Source organism: Electrophorus electricus, chromosome 24 (genome assembly GCF_041902795.1).
Source record: "Electrophorus electricus isolate QZ-2024a chromosome 24, ASM4190279v1, whole genome shotgun sequence".
Lineage (NCBI taxonomy): Eukaryota > Metazoa > Chordata > Actinopteri > Gymnotiformes > Gymnotidae > Electrophorus > Electrophorus electricus.
The window spans coordinates 9,522,551-9,540,211 of NC_137520.1; the positions used below are offsets into that span (position 1 = coordinate 9,522,551).

At 47.5% G+C, this 17,661-nt stretch overlaps 1 protein-coding gene across 6 annotated transcripts in view; it reads right to left on the reverse strand.

Annotated features, from left to right (window-relative positions):
• Nucleotides 1-279: 279 nt before the first annotated feature.
• Nucleotides 280-17,661, reverse strand: part of klhdc8b (kelch domain containing 8B) — a 64,279-nt gene continuing 46,897 nt past the window's right edge. For all 6 annotated transcript variants that reach the window (XM_035522473.2, XM_081707040.1, XM_081707038.1 and 3 more), the window contains 2 exons: nucleotides 8,423-8,524; nucleotides 280-4,582 (listed from right to left, as the gene is read on the reverse strand). In XM_035522473.2, coding sequence (XP_035378366.1) covers nucleotides 4,386-4,582; nucleotides 8,423-8,524 — 299 coding nt within the window. In that variant the 3' untranslated portion in view covers nucleotides 280-4,385. The remainder of the gene's footprint in view (nucleotides 4,583-8,422; nucleotides 8,525-17,661) is intronic.

The window sequence follows — 17,661 nt, forward strand, 5'->3', positions numbered from 1 at the left end:
GGCAACCACTGGACCGTGGAGTCATAAATCAAAGCAGTAACGGGGCGAGTCAACGCAGCAAAGGAGGAAAAAAGGCTCCACCCCCCGCTGGAGCCTCTACAGCGGCATTTGAAGATGTTCCATTGGCTTCTAGTTCATCTATAATGGATGGTGGTGACATTTGAGCAAGATCCATTTCGTTGCTTTTCAGCGTGCCGGAAGGCGCAAGCGCGATCCGTGGCATGCGGTGCGGCTGCTGTCATGTTTCGGAGGCAAAAGAGGGGTAACACAACAGTAGGATGTGGACAGCGATGCTCAAATTATTTATTCGAGAAGTCATAATCAGAGGCACTACCTCACATATATAGGCACTGAACTACTGGACCGGAGCAGCTGGCACGAGTCTGCGTGAGCCTGTGTTTGTCCCAGAGCACTGTCAGCAACCATGCCAGTCTGAGTGAAGGGTTCCGTGTCATATGCTCTTAGAATCTGCACTTAAGAGCAAAGGGGGCTTATTTGGTGCAGTTTTGTTACTGCAGCATTAGGGACACATTCTGCAGTACTATTGCGGACTTACTCACACACTCCTGCTTTTTACCTTCTCCTATCCTTTAGAATGGTAACAATACTCCATAAATAACCTGCAGTAGGCCATGCAGTCTGTAAGAGGAATATTCAACACTAGGGCAGTTCTCTACAGTGTACATTTGCCACACAATCTTACCCTTCAAGCTAAATTCTGACTCTCATGACATTGCTATGACATCATGGCATTATTTTTTGTGACATCATAATAAACTTGATCATTATGAAGCCACGCCAGGCTTTTGCAGCTTCTCCGCGTGCTTTTAATGGGAATGTGGTTGGTGTGCTCGTACACTGCAGTGACCTCAACCCTGCCGTGAATGGCCACAGACCCACAGTGATGGCCTCCATGAATCGCTCCAGTAGAGAGAGGCCATAACATTTTGTTTTTTTCTGAACAACTACAAAAACAATATCTCTGTCTTAAGAATTTCTGTGGTTTCAAAACAGCCACGGGTGACACAAGTTTTGAGTGGCTCATTTAAAAAGCGTTGTAAACTGATTGTCGGAGGAGTGTGAGCATGCTACCGTGGCAATATGACACTGGCCTGAACAGGGAGATTAGTGCTCCTCACCATCAGTCTTTGTTCATTTTCAGAATTCGTGACAGAAAAAGCCATCAGAAGAACTCATTTCTATTATTAGGTCTGTTCCGCCCAGGTTCACTCAGTGCAGGGCGGATGGAGGCCTCCTACAGGTCTAACATTTCTTGAGGTGTTAATAGGAACAGTGCAACATTACGGGCCACTGCTGGCTCCCAGCAGCTGGCTACGGCCAAGCAGGCTGTCTCTGCTCATCATCTTCACGCGCCTCTGTTAAGTAAAGTGGCCTTCCAACAGTATTTTTGATGTGAGAGGCGTGAACATGGCAAAACCCTGTCACAGGCACAAATGCGGAGACAGAAAACTGCTCTGTGCTGTGATATAGGGGTGGTATGTTTTCTATACCCTCTCATTCGCAACTTCTGCTGAGGACTGAAATGGGTCTTAAGCGTGTCTGCTGCACTCTGGTTTATACAGCGCGTCTTTTGTGTGTGTGTGGTTGCTCTTTAACTGAGCTCTTCTTTGGCAGGTTTGTAGAGTAGAAGGCACAGACTTAGCCGTGCTCTGGAACATAGCATCAGCACTGCGTCCTGGAGCCCGTTGGTGGCCGCCAGCTCGTACCATCTGCAACTGCACACCAATTACAAACGTCAAAACACAGCGTCACAGAAAAAAAGGGACAGAGCCAGCGCCACGGACCGTGACAACCGGTTACCTCATAGATGAACAAAAGCAACAGGGAGACCAACGGAACACAAAGCACTGGGAAAAACTGGGTTAAATCACTGATCCAGACTAGGGGTTCACCACCAGGAAATATCCATGACATAGAGAAACATGACCAAAATCACAGCAATACAATTGCAACTGAAGGTCTATGTGATCTTTACACTCTCTGTTCCTCTTTAGAAATTCACAGATGCACAAACAAGGCAGGGGCATAGAAGTCAATCTTTGCAGTGATCTAGAAAAATCAAATGATGAAAACACGTATGAGATGCCAATTTCATTTCAGTCTGGAAATTCTCTGGTTCTCTAAGACCTGAAGCTCAGAAAGTAGGTCATATTGCTCCTACTCTGGATATGCTGTACCTCCTTTCTTTAAAATGCTTGTTCTAAGAACAAACTCTTGGCAGATTAAAAGAACCGGCCTGGTCTTGGCTCTCTTAGCTGTGACTGTAGTATATATGTGTGTTGACAATAGTGCACTGCAGTGCTTTGCACTGATGATGAATTGTGTCTGTCCCCTATGTATATAAAAAGAGGTATATTTCTCTCTGCGTCATCTCGGTTATTTTACTCGCACCGTGTGCGTTCCTGCCAAGCCCAAAGGCTGTTCCACGCCGTCACAGCCTAGTTCTTGTCTTTTAGCCACGGTGCGAGAAGCGCTCGTGCAGCGGGACGGCGAAAATGAGCAGTCCTTTTTACGGGGGCCGCGGCCCTGTCGGAGAGGCACGTGTGGGCGAGGCCTCCCCTCCCTCCCCTCTCTTGCGGCTGCTGGCGGCCATGACGCTTCCCCTCCCCTACCCTGTCCATTCGTCATCAACCAGTGTGTCTGCCGTGCCGTGCTGCGAGAGATTGCTCGCAGCCAGTGGAGTATCACAGTCGTATCATTAGGGAGGTGTAAAACTAAACAAACAAGGCATGTCGCGTGTGAGTGTGTGACTGCATGTGTGTGCGTGTGTGTGCGTGCGTGTGCACTCATGGGCAGTGCGGGCGTCAATCAAATGGGTGAATGTGAGACCGTCACCCCTTCCGCGCGTGGACCCGCACACACAGATGACTGAGAGGAAGCAGAACTCCCTGGAGACAGTCTAAATATGAGAACATGAATATGTATAAACGTCTTATTACTGAGACAGGCACCAGGCCTGCTGCTATCGGCAGATCAGGAATCCATCAGAGACCTGCGCGAGATATAATCAGCGCGACGGACACACCACAGGTGTTACCGCGAGCGTTTCCTCTGCCTTACGCCCTACCCACCCACGCGGTGCATGCCTGGAGCACCCTCTCCCACCCCCTGACCCCGAATCCCCACACTGTCGTTTAGCATCTGAACTTTCTGACGAGCACGAGCTGCTGTTGGCGGACCGTAATGAGCACGGTGACCTCGTGTTGGTGTTAGCTCATCCCTGGCAGAGACTCCGAGCGGCGCAGGCACCTGTGAGGCACATACAGTGCAGCTGCGCACGCAGCCTGGTGGGAGTTCACCTAAGGGGGCTGCGCTCTGGTCTGGGCTGCATGGTGGCGTCCTCCCTTGACATCATCCGCCAGGGTGTGCCCCTCGGGGACGGTACTCGTTTCTCAAGGGCAGACCGGCTGGACACGGCACTGCGCCGGCATTCCAGCTCGCCGCGTTGGCCCTGTGCCTGCACAAAACGGAGCCACCCTTAATCGGCGCACCGAAAAAACATCAGTTGTCATGCCAACGGCTCATTTAGAGTGCATGACGCCCGTTCTAAATGTGGCGACTGGGAATGCGTAAACACGCGGTATGGGGCTCTAACACCTCCTGGGAAGCACCCGGTCCCAGACGGGCCGCCACTCTGGATGGCTAATCCCTGCCCGCCGCCCTGACGCGCGCGGTAGGTGTTGGCCATCGGCTGCGAGCCGAGCTCTTCTCTCCCTCATCTTCCTCCTCTTCCTCTCTGCTTTCACTCTCAAAATAACAGTTTGCAATTTCACACATGCATGGCTGTGAAGATACAAAAAAACGCCACAGCAAGGCATACGCCTCCACTCCTGGGGGAAAAAAAAATGTAAAAAAAACGTAAAATAATGCTAAAATCACCACAACGTCTCTGCCTTTACCGCTAAGGTAGTATAAAAAGTGCTAAGCGTGCTACTGTGGGAGAACATGGCTGCAGCCTGGTGGATATGGCCCTAAGTTCCTTTCGAGTTTAGCCAGAAAGGTACCCTGCTCTAATTTTGAAAAACAAACAAACAAACAGTTCAAAGGCGTCTGTGCTGCTGAGACTGTCTGCAGATTTGTGTGTGGAAAAGTTTTTGGGGTTTTTTTTTGCTGGTCAAACCGAGACTTCCAGTGTCCATTGCTAGTTCATGCAGACGCGCGTCACTGTCCAGACTCCTGTAGATTGTCTCCAGTGTTGAAAGGACAGACCTGATATATGAGGGCAAGTCTGTAAGCCCCCTGGCTGACCCTCGGCCAGTTCGGTCAGGCCTGAGCCCTAAGGGTTGGTCTGTGTGCGGTGCGTGTCCCAGGGAGCGCAGCATTGGGTGTGTTGGTGTCCGCGCGGGTGTGAGCGAGCGAGGCCGTCAGACGCTCTCTCGCAGACAGAGGGCTTCCACTGCAGTGCTCGGTCCCTGGGACACCCCCCCGATGAGGAAGAGCATATTGGGGGTCTGAAGGGGAGTGCAGGAGCAGCGCGGGGTGGGGAGGGGGGCCAGGGCCTCCCACCTCCTCTTCACATGGTTGTAACTCTCCACGGACTCCAGCGGTGACGGCTGGTTGCCTGGGTGAGCACAAAAACACACAACGGCAGATAAACACTTGTGTGTACACATGTAGGCGTATATCAGGCAACCTACGAAACGGCCGCATAGCACCCGTGCAAGAGCAAAAGAATTTGTCATGAAATCTGCCCCTTTTTTGACTTGTACTCGAAGAGAAGGTACTAGTTAAATGCCCCGGGAATCTTTTAGCAACTTCGTCTCTTCCTCTGCATGTGCAAAAAAACCACAGCATGGGCAATAGCATTTAAAGTGCTGAATAATTCCGGTAAGGTGGCGGAAGCTGCAGCGGGCTGCCATGGTGAGGCGTTAGGAGACATCCTCCAGTAGTCGTGTGTGGAGCACCAAACACAGCCACGTCACAGCGCCACCTCCACACACACGCACACACACACACACACATGCACAAGCATGCAAACATAACCACATGTATGCAGACTCACACAGACTCACATGCATTTGTACCCTTTGTGGTGCTTAGATTATGGGCATGTGTGTGTGTGTGTGTGTATGTGTATGTGTGTGTGTGTGTGTGTGTGTGTGTGTGTGTGTGTGTGTGTGTATGTGTATGTGTATGTGTGTGTGTGTGTGTGTGTGTGTGTGTGTGTGTGTGTGTTGATGTTTCTTGCAGGCGTTGTAACTGCCACCTGGTGGGTTTTGGGTCTAATGCGGATTTCGACAGGTGGCACCTCGCAGATATCAGTTAAATTTATGCAGCATATGCGTACTCCAAGATTCCGCCTCATAACCTCTTTGATGAGGCAAAACTCAGAAATCTGGACAGTGCTTTCGCTGCTATTTCTCCAGTGTAGGAAACAGACTGGAACATTTCAGTTGTCTGTTGCCTCTCCATTCTGTACAGCAGAGTCAGGCTGCTTCACACATGGCAGCTTTGACTTCAATATTTTCTCTTCTACCCTGGGGGTAAAGAAGTCAGAGCAGAATGTTCTTACTCTCTCTGTCTTTCTGTCATTCTCTCTGTGTCTCTTACTGCGGTTTGCCTCACCTCTGGTAGCGAGACCATCATTACGCATTGCCCGCCACTAAGTTTTACCCGTTTCCATGGAGATGCAGATTGACGCCCCTCCAGTAGGAATGCACAGGTGACACCGGGGTTGACTTCTGTTATTATAATTTCTTGGGAGAGCAAACTCAGCAGAATGGGGGCTCATGGGGGAATTAATCAGTGGCGTTTGTAACCCACACAGTGGTGAGGTGTACCCTGGCACAGTGGTGAGGTGTACCCTGACACAGTTTTGAGATGTACCCTGACACAGTGGTGAGGTGTACCCTGGCACAGTGGTGAGGTGTACCCTTACACAGTGGTGAGGTGTACCCTGACACAGTGGTGAGGTGTACCCTTACACAGTGGTGAGGTGTACCCTTACACAGTGGTGAGGTGTACCCTGGCACAGTGGTGAGGTGTACCCTTACACAGTCATGAGGTGTACCCTTACACAGTGGTGAGGTGTACCCTTACACAGTGGTGAGGTGTACCCTGACACAGTGGTGAGGTGTACCTTTACACAGTGGTGAGGTGTACCCTTACACAGTGGTGAGGTGTACCCTGACACAGTGGTGAGGTGTACCCTTACACAGTGGTGAGGTGTACCCTTACACAGTGGTGAGGTGTACCCTGACACAGTGGTGAGGTGTACCCTTACACAGTCATGAGGTGTACCCTGACACAGTGGTGAGGTGTTAGCTAGGGTGAACTGGCGACGGTACGGTTTACATCTGGTTTCCTCCTTTCTTCTTTTTTCAGCGCTTCATTCTGCCACATCTCCCTTGTCAACACACACACCCATAATTTAAGTAGCACAAAGTGTCCAAGTGTAGCCTTTCAATTAGTGGCGATTGCTGCAAAATGAGTTTCACCTGAATTTTAATGACACGCAATAATCCCGAGGAGGTTTGAAGACCTCACAGGAGATATGTTTCTTATCCTACTCAGTGGTTAAGGTACTTGACTTGTAATCAGAAGGTTGCTGGTTCAAGCCCCACCACTGCCAAGGTGCCACTGTTGGACCCCTAAGCAAGGCCCTTAACCCTCAAGTTTACTCAGTCATAATTGTAAGTTGCTTTGGATAAAAGTGTCAGCTAAATGCTGTAAATGTAACATTGTTCGTGTGCCCGTGTGTGCAGTGCAGGCAGAGATGAAGGAGGCACACATGTGATGTGACCACCAGACCAAAGAGCCTCTTGGGTGTGACAGCCTAGACACACCTTCACCCTTCTGACTGACAGCTCTCATCGTGCTGCCCTCTCTTTCCAGGGTGTGAATGTCTGAGGTGAACTGCACTCCTGTGTGTCTCTTGCACCTCCTCCTTCATCCAGGGTCACACCTTTACCCCTCGCACAGGGTTTACACCATCCCCTAACACCCTGCGGAGCTTCTTCACAATGCAAGCTTTTGTGGAAGAATCTTGTGGCAGAGGTATAGAGAAGTCGCCATCATTGTGTGAGTGAGTGTGTGTTTGTATTTGGGAAACAAAACAGATATAAGAGCTGAGGAGAATACGTGAAACACTGAAAGACGTCCCTCACGTACTCAGCGGCGTGGATAATAAAGGGGTGAGCCTTTTTACACTGTTCCTGAATGTTTAGAACAATGAAACCAAAATGTGTCAAACTTCATCTGCACGATTTTGCTTCAAATACATTTTTTTTGGGTGAAGTCTCCCAAGTACTCTGCAGTCTTGAATAACATTCTCACAGACAATGGACCAGGCAGGAAGGTGGCGGAGCTTCCTGAGAGGTTCTAAGCTGTGTGAATTGTTTCCTCCATCTGCTCATTGAGAACAAATCAATGAGCTAATTGACACAATGCGTGAACAGACTGTGATGAGTCAATCAGACTCTGCCTCATTATGAAGCAGGCACTTAATGCAATTCTCCTACTCCTCTCAGTATGTTGTGCTATGCTTGGGAATGACATGTAGTGAACAGAAAGCCCTCAACTGCGGTTGGTGTGGCGGTTGCAATCAAAATGTGCGTGTGGAGAGCCGTCAACTATGAGTGCAGATCTATAGCTGGGTGCACGAATTCCACATCTTTATGTTTGTGCTTTGCTACTTTACTTAACCTTGACTTCGTTCTCTTCACCACAGAACTCGTGCAAGATTCATGCTACTTCCTGACTCTATCTGACACCTGTCAGATCACATGACTTCTGATTTACACCATGTGGCTGAGTGAACTATGGGAGCAGCAGGCCATAGTTAAATTTTTCTGCTGAAATGAAAGGAAATTTAATAGGATGGAGTACAAAAAATTCACATAGCACTCATTAAAACATTTACCAATTAAATTTACCTTCGTGCTGTAAAAATCACATTTACACCGTAATTTGTTCATGTACAATGTGCTTTCCTTTTGATATTGCACTGAGCATCTCAGCACAAGCATTGAAGCTTCATTTTTAGATGCCACACTTTCGGCGCCACTCTGCTGCACTCGAACGGAGCACCATTACATAAAATCTACCATTCTTTTGACCTCCCTTTGAGAGGTTTACTCAAGAACCTGCCCTCCTTCCGACGGCACAGATCGCTGACGAGCTGCCGTATTCCTCTTACTATTATTAAAGCTCTGGAAACAGAGGAAATGGAATTTGCAATTACTGCCATCTATTGTGAAGAACTTATTTATTGCCATGTGACAATTACATACCTAGTGGTTCAGCCATGGTGTCTATGCTGCCGTAAAAAACAGAATTACCTGCACAGCCATTTAATCGTGAGGTAATGTGTGCTTGGGTGGGATAATGGCAGGCAGGTCTTTGCTTTTTACAAATGCTCAATTATTTTTACAGTCTGAATGCGCTCCATCAGGACTCTTACCTAGCCCCCCGGCGACGATCACACGTCCGCCGAGACAGCCGGCCACAAAGTCTGCCCTCTTCTCTCTCATCCGGGAACCCCATGTGGGCTTCAGCCAGACACCTAAATAAAATATGAAAATGTCAAAGGTCAGGGAATAGGTTGTGTGGGCAGTGATAAATAAAGGGGGACGACGACCCAGAGCTTAAATATTGTTTATTTGCGGCATCCCTCGGGTGGGACCACCGGTGGCGGTTTTAATGAAACGTGCCACAGTTTGGCTGTCTGTTAGGGGGCACGTCGCTCCGATTTGTCTGTCTTCGGCTGTCCATGTGTGTGGGGTGCTCTGTGCTGCCACGGGGGTGTGTTTGTGTGTGTATGTGTGTGCTCTGCAGAATGACCTCATAATGACTGTAATAAAAGTAAACAAGTAGGAGAGGTGGTTGACATGGAACGGTGGAGACTGGCCTGCCGCCACATCCTCTGTTGATTCTCAGCCATCACACCCATCCAGTACACATGTGCACTGAAGAAGGCTGTGGAAGACGTGCTTGCCTCTCTGTCTGCCTGCCTGTCTGCTTGCCTGTCTGTCTGCCTGCCTGCCTGTCTGCCTGTCTGTCTGCCTGCCAGAACTTTAGGTGTAGCTTTTATGAGACTGCCCCTGGCACTGGCACCAAACTGTCACTTTGCTCCCACACTAATGTCCACTATGCTTGCTCTCCTGCCTCATGCTAGTGCACATGTCTGTTCTTTTCTCAGTGAGGGACTCCTCCTCTCTCCAGATAGGCCTTTTTCTCATCCGGTGCAGTCTAACGTGTTCTTTCTCCAGTGTCATGTGATGTTTATTCATGTCTAACCCATCTCTCTACCAGCTATAAAAGTCCCCTGTCCTCTTCCTGTGTTGCTATCTCCCACATTAGAAAGAAGAGGAACACTTGGGGCTCGCTTATATACCGAAGTCAATAAGGCCTTCACAGATCCGGCCTGGCATTAAAGCATTAAACAACATAGATCTGGAACATCTTGCCTTTCTCTCTCTCCTCCACTCTCCCTTCTTCTCTTTGTCTGTCTCTCTCTAGGTTTGCAATGAAAGCCTTTTTAAGCAGATTCCATCTACTCTCTATGGTAACAGGAGAAGCTGGGATGTGCTTTACATGAGTGCGATGAGTCAACTGCCCACTGAGACCAAGACCCCTGGCAGACAGCTTGTTCTGTGGACCCATGCTGGGCCCAGCTACTCTCACTCTCTCACTCTCTCTCTCTCTCTCTCTCTCTTTCTCTCAACTTGTCTCTCTCTCTGGAAATCTGTTCAAATGCAATTTTGAAAAAGCATAAACGATTTCACAAATGGTCATGCTCAATTACAAAACAAATTGTTCTCGTGATCCGAAAGCTTTTAGTGGAAACTGTTGGTTGGGGTTCCTTCTCCATAACCAGACAGTGCAAGCCCACTGGTGCCACGGCCATTGAACTCAAAGGTTGCTAATCACAAGCCGAATGCTGTACTATAAGTTCCAGCTCGATGGCCGTGGGCTATTAACAACTTCAGCGATTCAATTTAAATTATTTCTGAGCCCGCAGGCAGTTCCACTCGTTACCACATGGCTTGAAACACACTCCTCGAGGTATTAGCGCTTGACGCACCCAGAAGCCTCTGCAGCCAGGCCTCCACGCTCTCTGTTTTACTGTGCTGTAGACATGTAGATTATACAGAGTATGAAAGGATGATGGCAGGAATGACCGAGGACGCAACTCTGTGTGGAATACTCTGAAGCAAACCAGAGGGACCAGTTTTACACTATAACACACATTTCAGGTGAAAAAAGTCCAAGAATAGGATACATGAATAAGCACAAAATAAGACATATTGCACATCAAAACACAGCTCCTGCCTTGTATTCATTCATTGTTTTTTTAATATCCTGTAGAGTGCAGTATACATATACTGCATTTTTACTGTAATTATTATTATTATTATTATTATTATTTTTTTTTTTACATCCATTTACACATTTTAGATTTAGATCACAATGTCACAATTTTATTTGCATCAAGCACAAAATGTTTGCATCCACCACTAAGAACTTTTAATCAGTTGATATTTATTATTCAGGAATACATTATTTATCAGGAGCTGATTTGTTATCTTATTGAGAAATCCTCATATGAAGTGGTAATATTTCTGAATTCAATTTGCATATCATTTGATCCGTATTTCTAAAACTGTTGTGACACCATATGTTTCATTCAAATGAAAACAGTTTTAATTAAGTTGTCACTTAACAACTAAGACCTTATACTGACTCAATTAAGACCTCAGTGCATTGCTACTGCTAGTGTAGAACAAAGAGCTCAGTGAAGCAGGACAAATAGTTCTCCTGAGGGCTAAAAAAAATACTTTTGTCAGGTTTTGGTATTGGATGTATGGACAGAAATGAGAAAATGTATAATTTAAGAAAATCATAATAGTACAAATACAGTACTATTAATAAAAATACTTCCTAATTCCTAATTTCTCATTTTGTCATATGTGACATCTTAATCTGTTACCAGTTCACTGTATATCTCCACTGTATATCTAAAGGCTTGTAATTAATAATTAAAGGCTCTAATGAATTATGAGATCAACTATGACATCTATAAATAAAGCCCTTCTACTTTTAACTTTGAGATAAACAGGGCTAGACAGGCTCATCTAAGATTAGAAGCAGGAATATTAACAATAACTGCACTCCATCACTGTAGACATGACAATGAGCCACCCAAAGCGCTAACCCCAGAACTCCTCCTATAAATGTAAAAAAATGAATGAGTTTTTTTTTCAAAAATAAAATGAGAAACATTAGACTTACTATCAATACCTTTCAGTCAACTAACAATACAACTAACAAGTCCAGGTAATTAAGTCACAATTTGATTTCTATTCACTTGCACTTAGAATTGAACTTTCTGTAGCACTTTTAGTACTGAACAGTCAACTAACTGTCAAATACTTTTATTAGTAAAGAACCTTGAACTGCCTTGTTTATGAAATGTGATCTATACATAAATCTGCCTTGCCTTACCAATTCAGTGACGTCCTATTGAAGTCTTGATGAATGTTAGAAAGCTTTTTGTTTGTTTGTTTGTTTGTTTGTTTCAGAACTTCAAAGTTCCCTACATTAAAGATAGTTTGATCAAATTTATCACAGAAAGACCCAGATCACATCTTGCATGTCCTGAGGTTTATTAGACGTTGGTGCTGACACACCAGCACTACGATGGCTACTGTTAGATTAGCAAACTTTGTGTTCCAGCAGTACCGCACTCAGCACACGAACACTGCAGCATTCTGACGAATCACAGGAATTCACACATAAAGAAAAATAAGTGTAAACCGGCTGTTAAAATCATCTTAGCTGGTGTCACATGGGAAAATCAAGAGATTACATATTTAAGACTCATACTGAAATCGCGAAGATGGTTTTGCTCGACTAAGAAGCAAGCCAACCTAGATTAGGCCTTTCGACTCACTGACTGAATGTATTTGTTAAAATGTGATTTGGCACATTCATGCGGTAGCTAGCCAAATATGTTTAGTATTTAAGACAGCGGTACACACAAAGAGGTTAGCACTTACAACACTAAACGCTGTGTTGTGTAAGGGGCGTTATAACGTTCTAACACTTTTTAACACAATGTTAATGATTGTGTGTGGGGGAAACTGACCTGCTGACATATTCTCTGCAGGAAAATGCCTTTACATATGAGTGACTACATCCCCATTGCATTGCTAACATAATATATACACAAAAACATGTTTATCTTTTATTCTTAATGCTGTTATAATTGATTTGTACCAATCTATGCAGAAGAACAGAGTGCATGATAGGCTTCCAGAAAGCAGGCATTTTTGACAAACTCTGAAAAGGAAGTACCAATCAAATTCTATGCTTTCAGTGGAAATATGCTTTGTACTGTGCATCCCAGTCCTTTACAGTGTAAAGCACCACTACAGCCCTGGGATCTGGTCTTACTTACTGCAATAAAGCACTGGACCATTTCCATACAGTAGTTACAACTCGTTCAAGGACAATGTGCTGCACTTCTCTTAACAGACAACCAGAATATGAATGTGTGTGTGTGTGAGTGAGAGTGTGTCACGGAACGCTCGCCTCCCACGAGTCACGTGGTTTGGCCAGCCATGTGCAGTAGGAGGACTTCCGTTTGTGGCCACGCCTGCACACACCTGTAGTTCGTTTTGTCTGTGTGTATTTAAACTCACGTCAGGGTGCGGCACTCGGGCCACCACACGTTAGAGAGAGAGAGAGAGAGAGAGAGAGAGAGAGAGAGAGAGAGAGAGAAAGAAAGAAAGATAGATTTTTGCCTCTAATTGTCTTCTCCTTATCTTACTATGCTCTATTAATGAACTACTGGTATTTGGCATTTGACAGCACTTTCTTGGTAAACCCAGTCCTGGGAAAGTAAGCAATAAATTGGAGCACTCTTTCTTCAAACACAGACACACACACACACACAACGCAGGATGCTGGTGAGTGACGAAGCGAAGCGAGCACAGAGCGGGGTAGGGCGAACTGTGAAAAGTGTCCAGCACCTCCAAATCAGAGAGGCTTATGGGGACAGATAGACAGCACAGCTCACCGACCAGCTACTAAAATGTGAAAGAGAGAGATAGAGAGTGAGGGAGAGAAAAAAAAGAGAGAAAGAGAAGAGGGGAAGAAAAGAGAGAAAAACAAGCAAAGAGAGAAGAGGGGAGAGGGCCAAGCTGGCACGCAGTGTTCCCATCTCCCTTTCCCCTGCTGGAACCTCCAGATAAATGGGTTTAAATTGCCACTATCTCTATGCGGAGTGTGTCTCTGAATGCATGTGTGTGCATTCGTTGGGGTGTGTGTGTGTGTGTGTGTGTGTCTTGCTCTCACCATATCTCAGCCAGGGCAGAGTGTCTGCTGGAATGTGAGAGTTGCACACACAGACACACACGGCTGTAGCGGCAGGACCCTTAGGAACCAGCGTTTGACGCTTCCTTCGGCTGGGCCTGGAGGGGCCTTAAGCTCCAACTTGCAAAGTCTCTGACCTTTAACCTTTTTCTTTAAGATGAAGGGAAAGAAACTGCAACCTACGGCTTGATGGTTATGAAACATCTGTCCATCGCACCCCTGGGCTTATATAGGAACCGCTCAGAAACTAAAAAGGTTAGCCGCATTAAAATGGTTCTGCTCTACACACACTCCTCTATCTCTTGAGCTTCGCACGCCCCTGCAGTTCTCACAAGGCCATCTAGTCACTCATACAGTCTGAGATAACAAGTGCTTGCAGCCGAAACTCAACGGGTTTGACAGATTCCTCCAAAAACGGCTCAAATCCTGGACGATTAGCGGCGAGGCTCTGCTGAGAGCTTCTGAAAATCCCTGCATGTGGAAAACGCAAAACAACCCATAATTACATTCGTCTGTCATTATGGTCGTGGTAAATGAGCACTTCACTTTCGCGGTGATCCATTCATCCCTGCACGACCCTCTGCAGACACAGCTGTGCTCCCCTCCCCCTCTGCGTCCAGCAGGAGGAGTCTGTTGATTGACAGGTCTGCAGGCTCAGAACAATGCCCCAGCTGGAAATGAGAACCTGTGTTTATTTAAGGCCCACAAATCAATCATCTGTGACACACACATGCATGCACGCACGCACACACACACACACTCACCGTACTAACGTGTTACTGCGGATCTTCCGTATAAATGTTTATGACATACTACTGAAACGATACTGTGCTATTCCCAGGCAAGATTAGACCCAATCTGGCAACACAAATCCACCCTGCTCGTCCTCGGCTCAAACTGCTGTCTTATGCCTGTAGCCATCCAATGAAAGTCAATTAAGCAAAGTGCCTGTTTTATGTCCCTAAAAGCAGGAATGAAGTGGCTGTTAAAGCACTGTCACTCTCTCTCCTCTTCCGGCGGCCTGCGCATACGCTCTCAGATTGATTGGAGTTAATCGATGGGCCAAAGCGCGGTCGGCTCAGCCTGCACTTGGCAGAGGACGAGATCTGTGCTGAAGATTTCTGGGGGCAGCCAGGGTTCATGCAAGATCCGGCATCCAAGCCGGAATAATGGAATGGTGGATTATGAGAATGGGAGGGAGGGACGGTGTGAGAGGACAGTAGGGGAGCATAAGGAACACACACTGTGCCGAGCACATTCACACACATAGAGGGTACCTATATACAGTGGGTCACCTTTAAAACAGTAGGAAATCATCTCTGCATCAAGATCTCTCATTTCCTCTCTGTCTCTGTGTCTCTCTCTTTTTCTCAACCCCTCCCCCCGGTCATATGACATTGTGCTCTTGTGCAGCGTGCACAACTGGCACGTAATCACTACCCCAACCATCGTGGCTAATGACTGCTGCAACTGGCCCGCCAGCCGCACCTTGTAGGCCAATGTGGCCCTAAGGCACCGCTCTCCGCTCACAGGAGCGGCTAACAAAAGACGTCCCACGAAAGCCCAGCCAGGCAGCAACCACCCCAGCACTGAATGTAACCCACCTCTCGGGCCGGGCTTTGCTCCCGTGTTCGGCAGACGCGGACCCGGGTTTCATAAGAGCACTCCGCCGCGTCAATGCTCCAGCCTCTCGGAGTGCGGCTCCGGAAGAGCACGTCGTCGCGGACCCAGCCGGCAGCTGCTCCTCAGTGGGGTTCTGGCCGAGCACGCTGTGCTGAATCACAATAACCTTCGCCCATTAGCTGATGGGGCAAATTTAGCACTCTAATCCACTTCCTGCTGCTCCCTGTCTGTTTCAGTCACTCCTGCAGTGATTTATGTCGGTTTTTTAAAAAATCCAGATCCAATTTTTGCTACCTAGGCACCTGCTGTTCCACAAGTTAATATAAGATTCCTTGGTCATCCCTCCCTGTGCTTTGACATTCCTATGGCAATAAGCTGCAGGCCCTTCTGCAATGAGCTGGCTGTCTCTCACTGGCACCGAGCATGCCTGAATATACTGGAGAATATATTGAATATACCCACCTTTGCAAAATACTTTAGACTTAGCTGGGACACCCTGAGATGCAGTATTATCTGTTTGTGTATTATTTGTGTATTATCGCAGCTGCGAGTCACTCTATTTGCTTGTTAAAATATCTATAAACAACTCTAATAGATGCCTGCTGAGCTAGCCATTTAAGCAAAATTTCGGGATGCTAGATGCAAGACGTTCAAGAAGCTAATCATGAGGCTGCACCATGTGTATAACACCATCATTATAAATCAGTTTGAGTCCAACGTTTGAGTCCAAGTTGTAAATAAGTTTTGTTTTGTTTTAATTCAAGGAGTAACGTCTGGTCCTAGCCTTGCTACGCGTCCGTGATTCATTGTTGTGGGTAAGTTCTTCGCGGTGTGTGCGGATGGTGTGTAAATGCGCAGTGCGGTGCCAGCGCGAGCAGACGCATGCGGAAAGGCCGAGGCAGCTCCGCGATGCAGCCCGCGCTGACTCACTCTCGCAGGGCCCGACTCGTGACGGCAGCGCGCTCGCGAACGCACGAGCGGAGCGGTTAAAACGTTGCGAAACGGGACGAAGTGCGCGAGCGGAGGGAGAGCGGCAGACACGCTGACAGACGGCGCGGCCCCGAACTTCGGACGGCTCCGCTAACGGGCCGAAGCCTTGTCAGTCTCAGCCATGCTGAACGCTGCCAGAGGGAGAGCGCAGAAATCCACTGGGAGCGCGGGACTCGTGGCCGCAGTGTAAACGCTCACTTTGCGGAGACACCGGAGGGTGCAGCGCTGGAAATGCAGCTCCCTGCTGCGAGTGCAGGAGGAGCCTAGCGCCCCCTACAGGCTGCTGAACGCCTGCCTTCTCACACTCCCCATTCTGTGCGACGCCGGCAAACAGCACCCACATGATTGGAAATTGCTTTGACAGAGTTATTAACTTTAAGCAAATGAATGTAAAAACAAATTAATTCACAAGTGACAAGTGAATAATTGCCATGTTGTATTTAAGGCGACTCTTACTCTAAGGAATAAATACATTCCAAACGCAAAGCACGACTTGAAGACATCAGCCACTAACTGTAAAAGTAAACGTATTAACCCTTTCATTCCTCCCTTGTGGGTAAATGTGAGTGTTCCTGAGGCGACTCTGTGCTTCTGGGGCTCTTTCTGTGAGATTAGCCCAGGAGCAGCAGTCTAAACCGCTGCTTTAGATTGAGCCAACAAAAATACACTTTCAATGATGAAGAGTATCTTCTCTCCCCCCCCCCCCCTCTCTCTTTCTCTTTTTCTCTCACACACATATGCACAATTCCAAATCTTCATGTGTAAATGTGAAATGCAGTATCCTTTGGCTGAAGTGGAGCCCAACCAACGCGCCCACAAGCGCAGAACCTGTGGGATAAAGGTTTGACTCGGAAAAACTGTGGCCAAGGCAGGATGGCCCAGTGAAGACCCATGAACAGCAAAGATCATGGCAGGTACGCAGAAGTAACAGAGATGAGTGTGATTCAGCTGTCAAGGGCGGTGGTAGTGGGTGAAAGACTTGCAGGGACTGGCTGAATCCAGCAGAAATGAAAAGCAGATGGAAAGTTCTGTAAGAATCAAAAATAAAGGCAGGCAGTGAGCAGAGCTTTAAGATTGTAACCAAATAAAGATGAGGGATCTCTGGAAGAGCCTCTTCTTTAATGGTGGCGAGGTGAAAGAACGCGTGTTTGGAGGTGACGGGAGGACTCTGTGGTTAACGGACCCGCCTCTCTAATGAAGCTCTCCGAGCTCCGGGGCGGCCATGCCCTGAGGTAGCCGTATGGAGACGGCCCTCGGAGAGCCGCCACGCTTCACGCGGAGGAGCTCGGTGTTTATCATTATCCCAGCGACCTGTGCTGGGAGCAGGGAGAGAAGAGGGAGAGACAAACTCTGTCTCACAGAGAGAGACAGAGAGAGAGAGGGAGAAAGAGACCCTGCTAGGAAACCTGACGGGATGGATGAACTCTAGGATTAGGGAGCCTTTGCTCTTTGCTCTTTTGGACTGTGTATGCTGGACTGACTGAGAGCACGCTGTAATGACCGAGGACAGGCTGGGTCGACTGAGGACCGGTTGGACTGGCTGAGAGTGTGCTGGATGGCTCGAGGGTAGGCTGAACTGATGCCGGCAGTCCGACGGCTCACTGAGGCATTCTAAAGGTCAGTGTTAAGATTAAGGAGAAATTAAGTTGCAACTAAGTAAGAAACACATTTTGTTCTTTAAATTTTATAAAGACATTACATTAGCCTGAT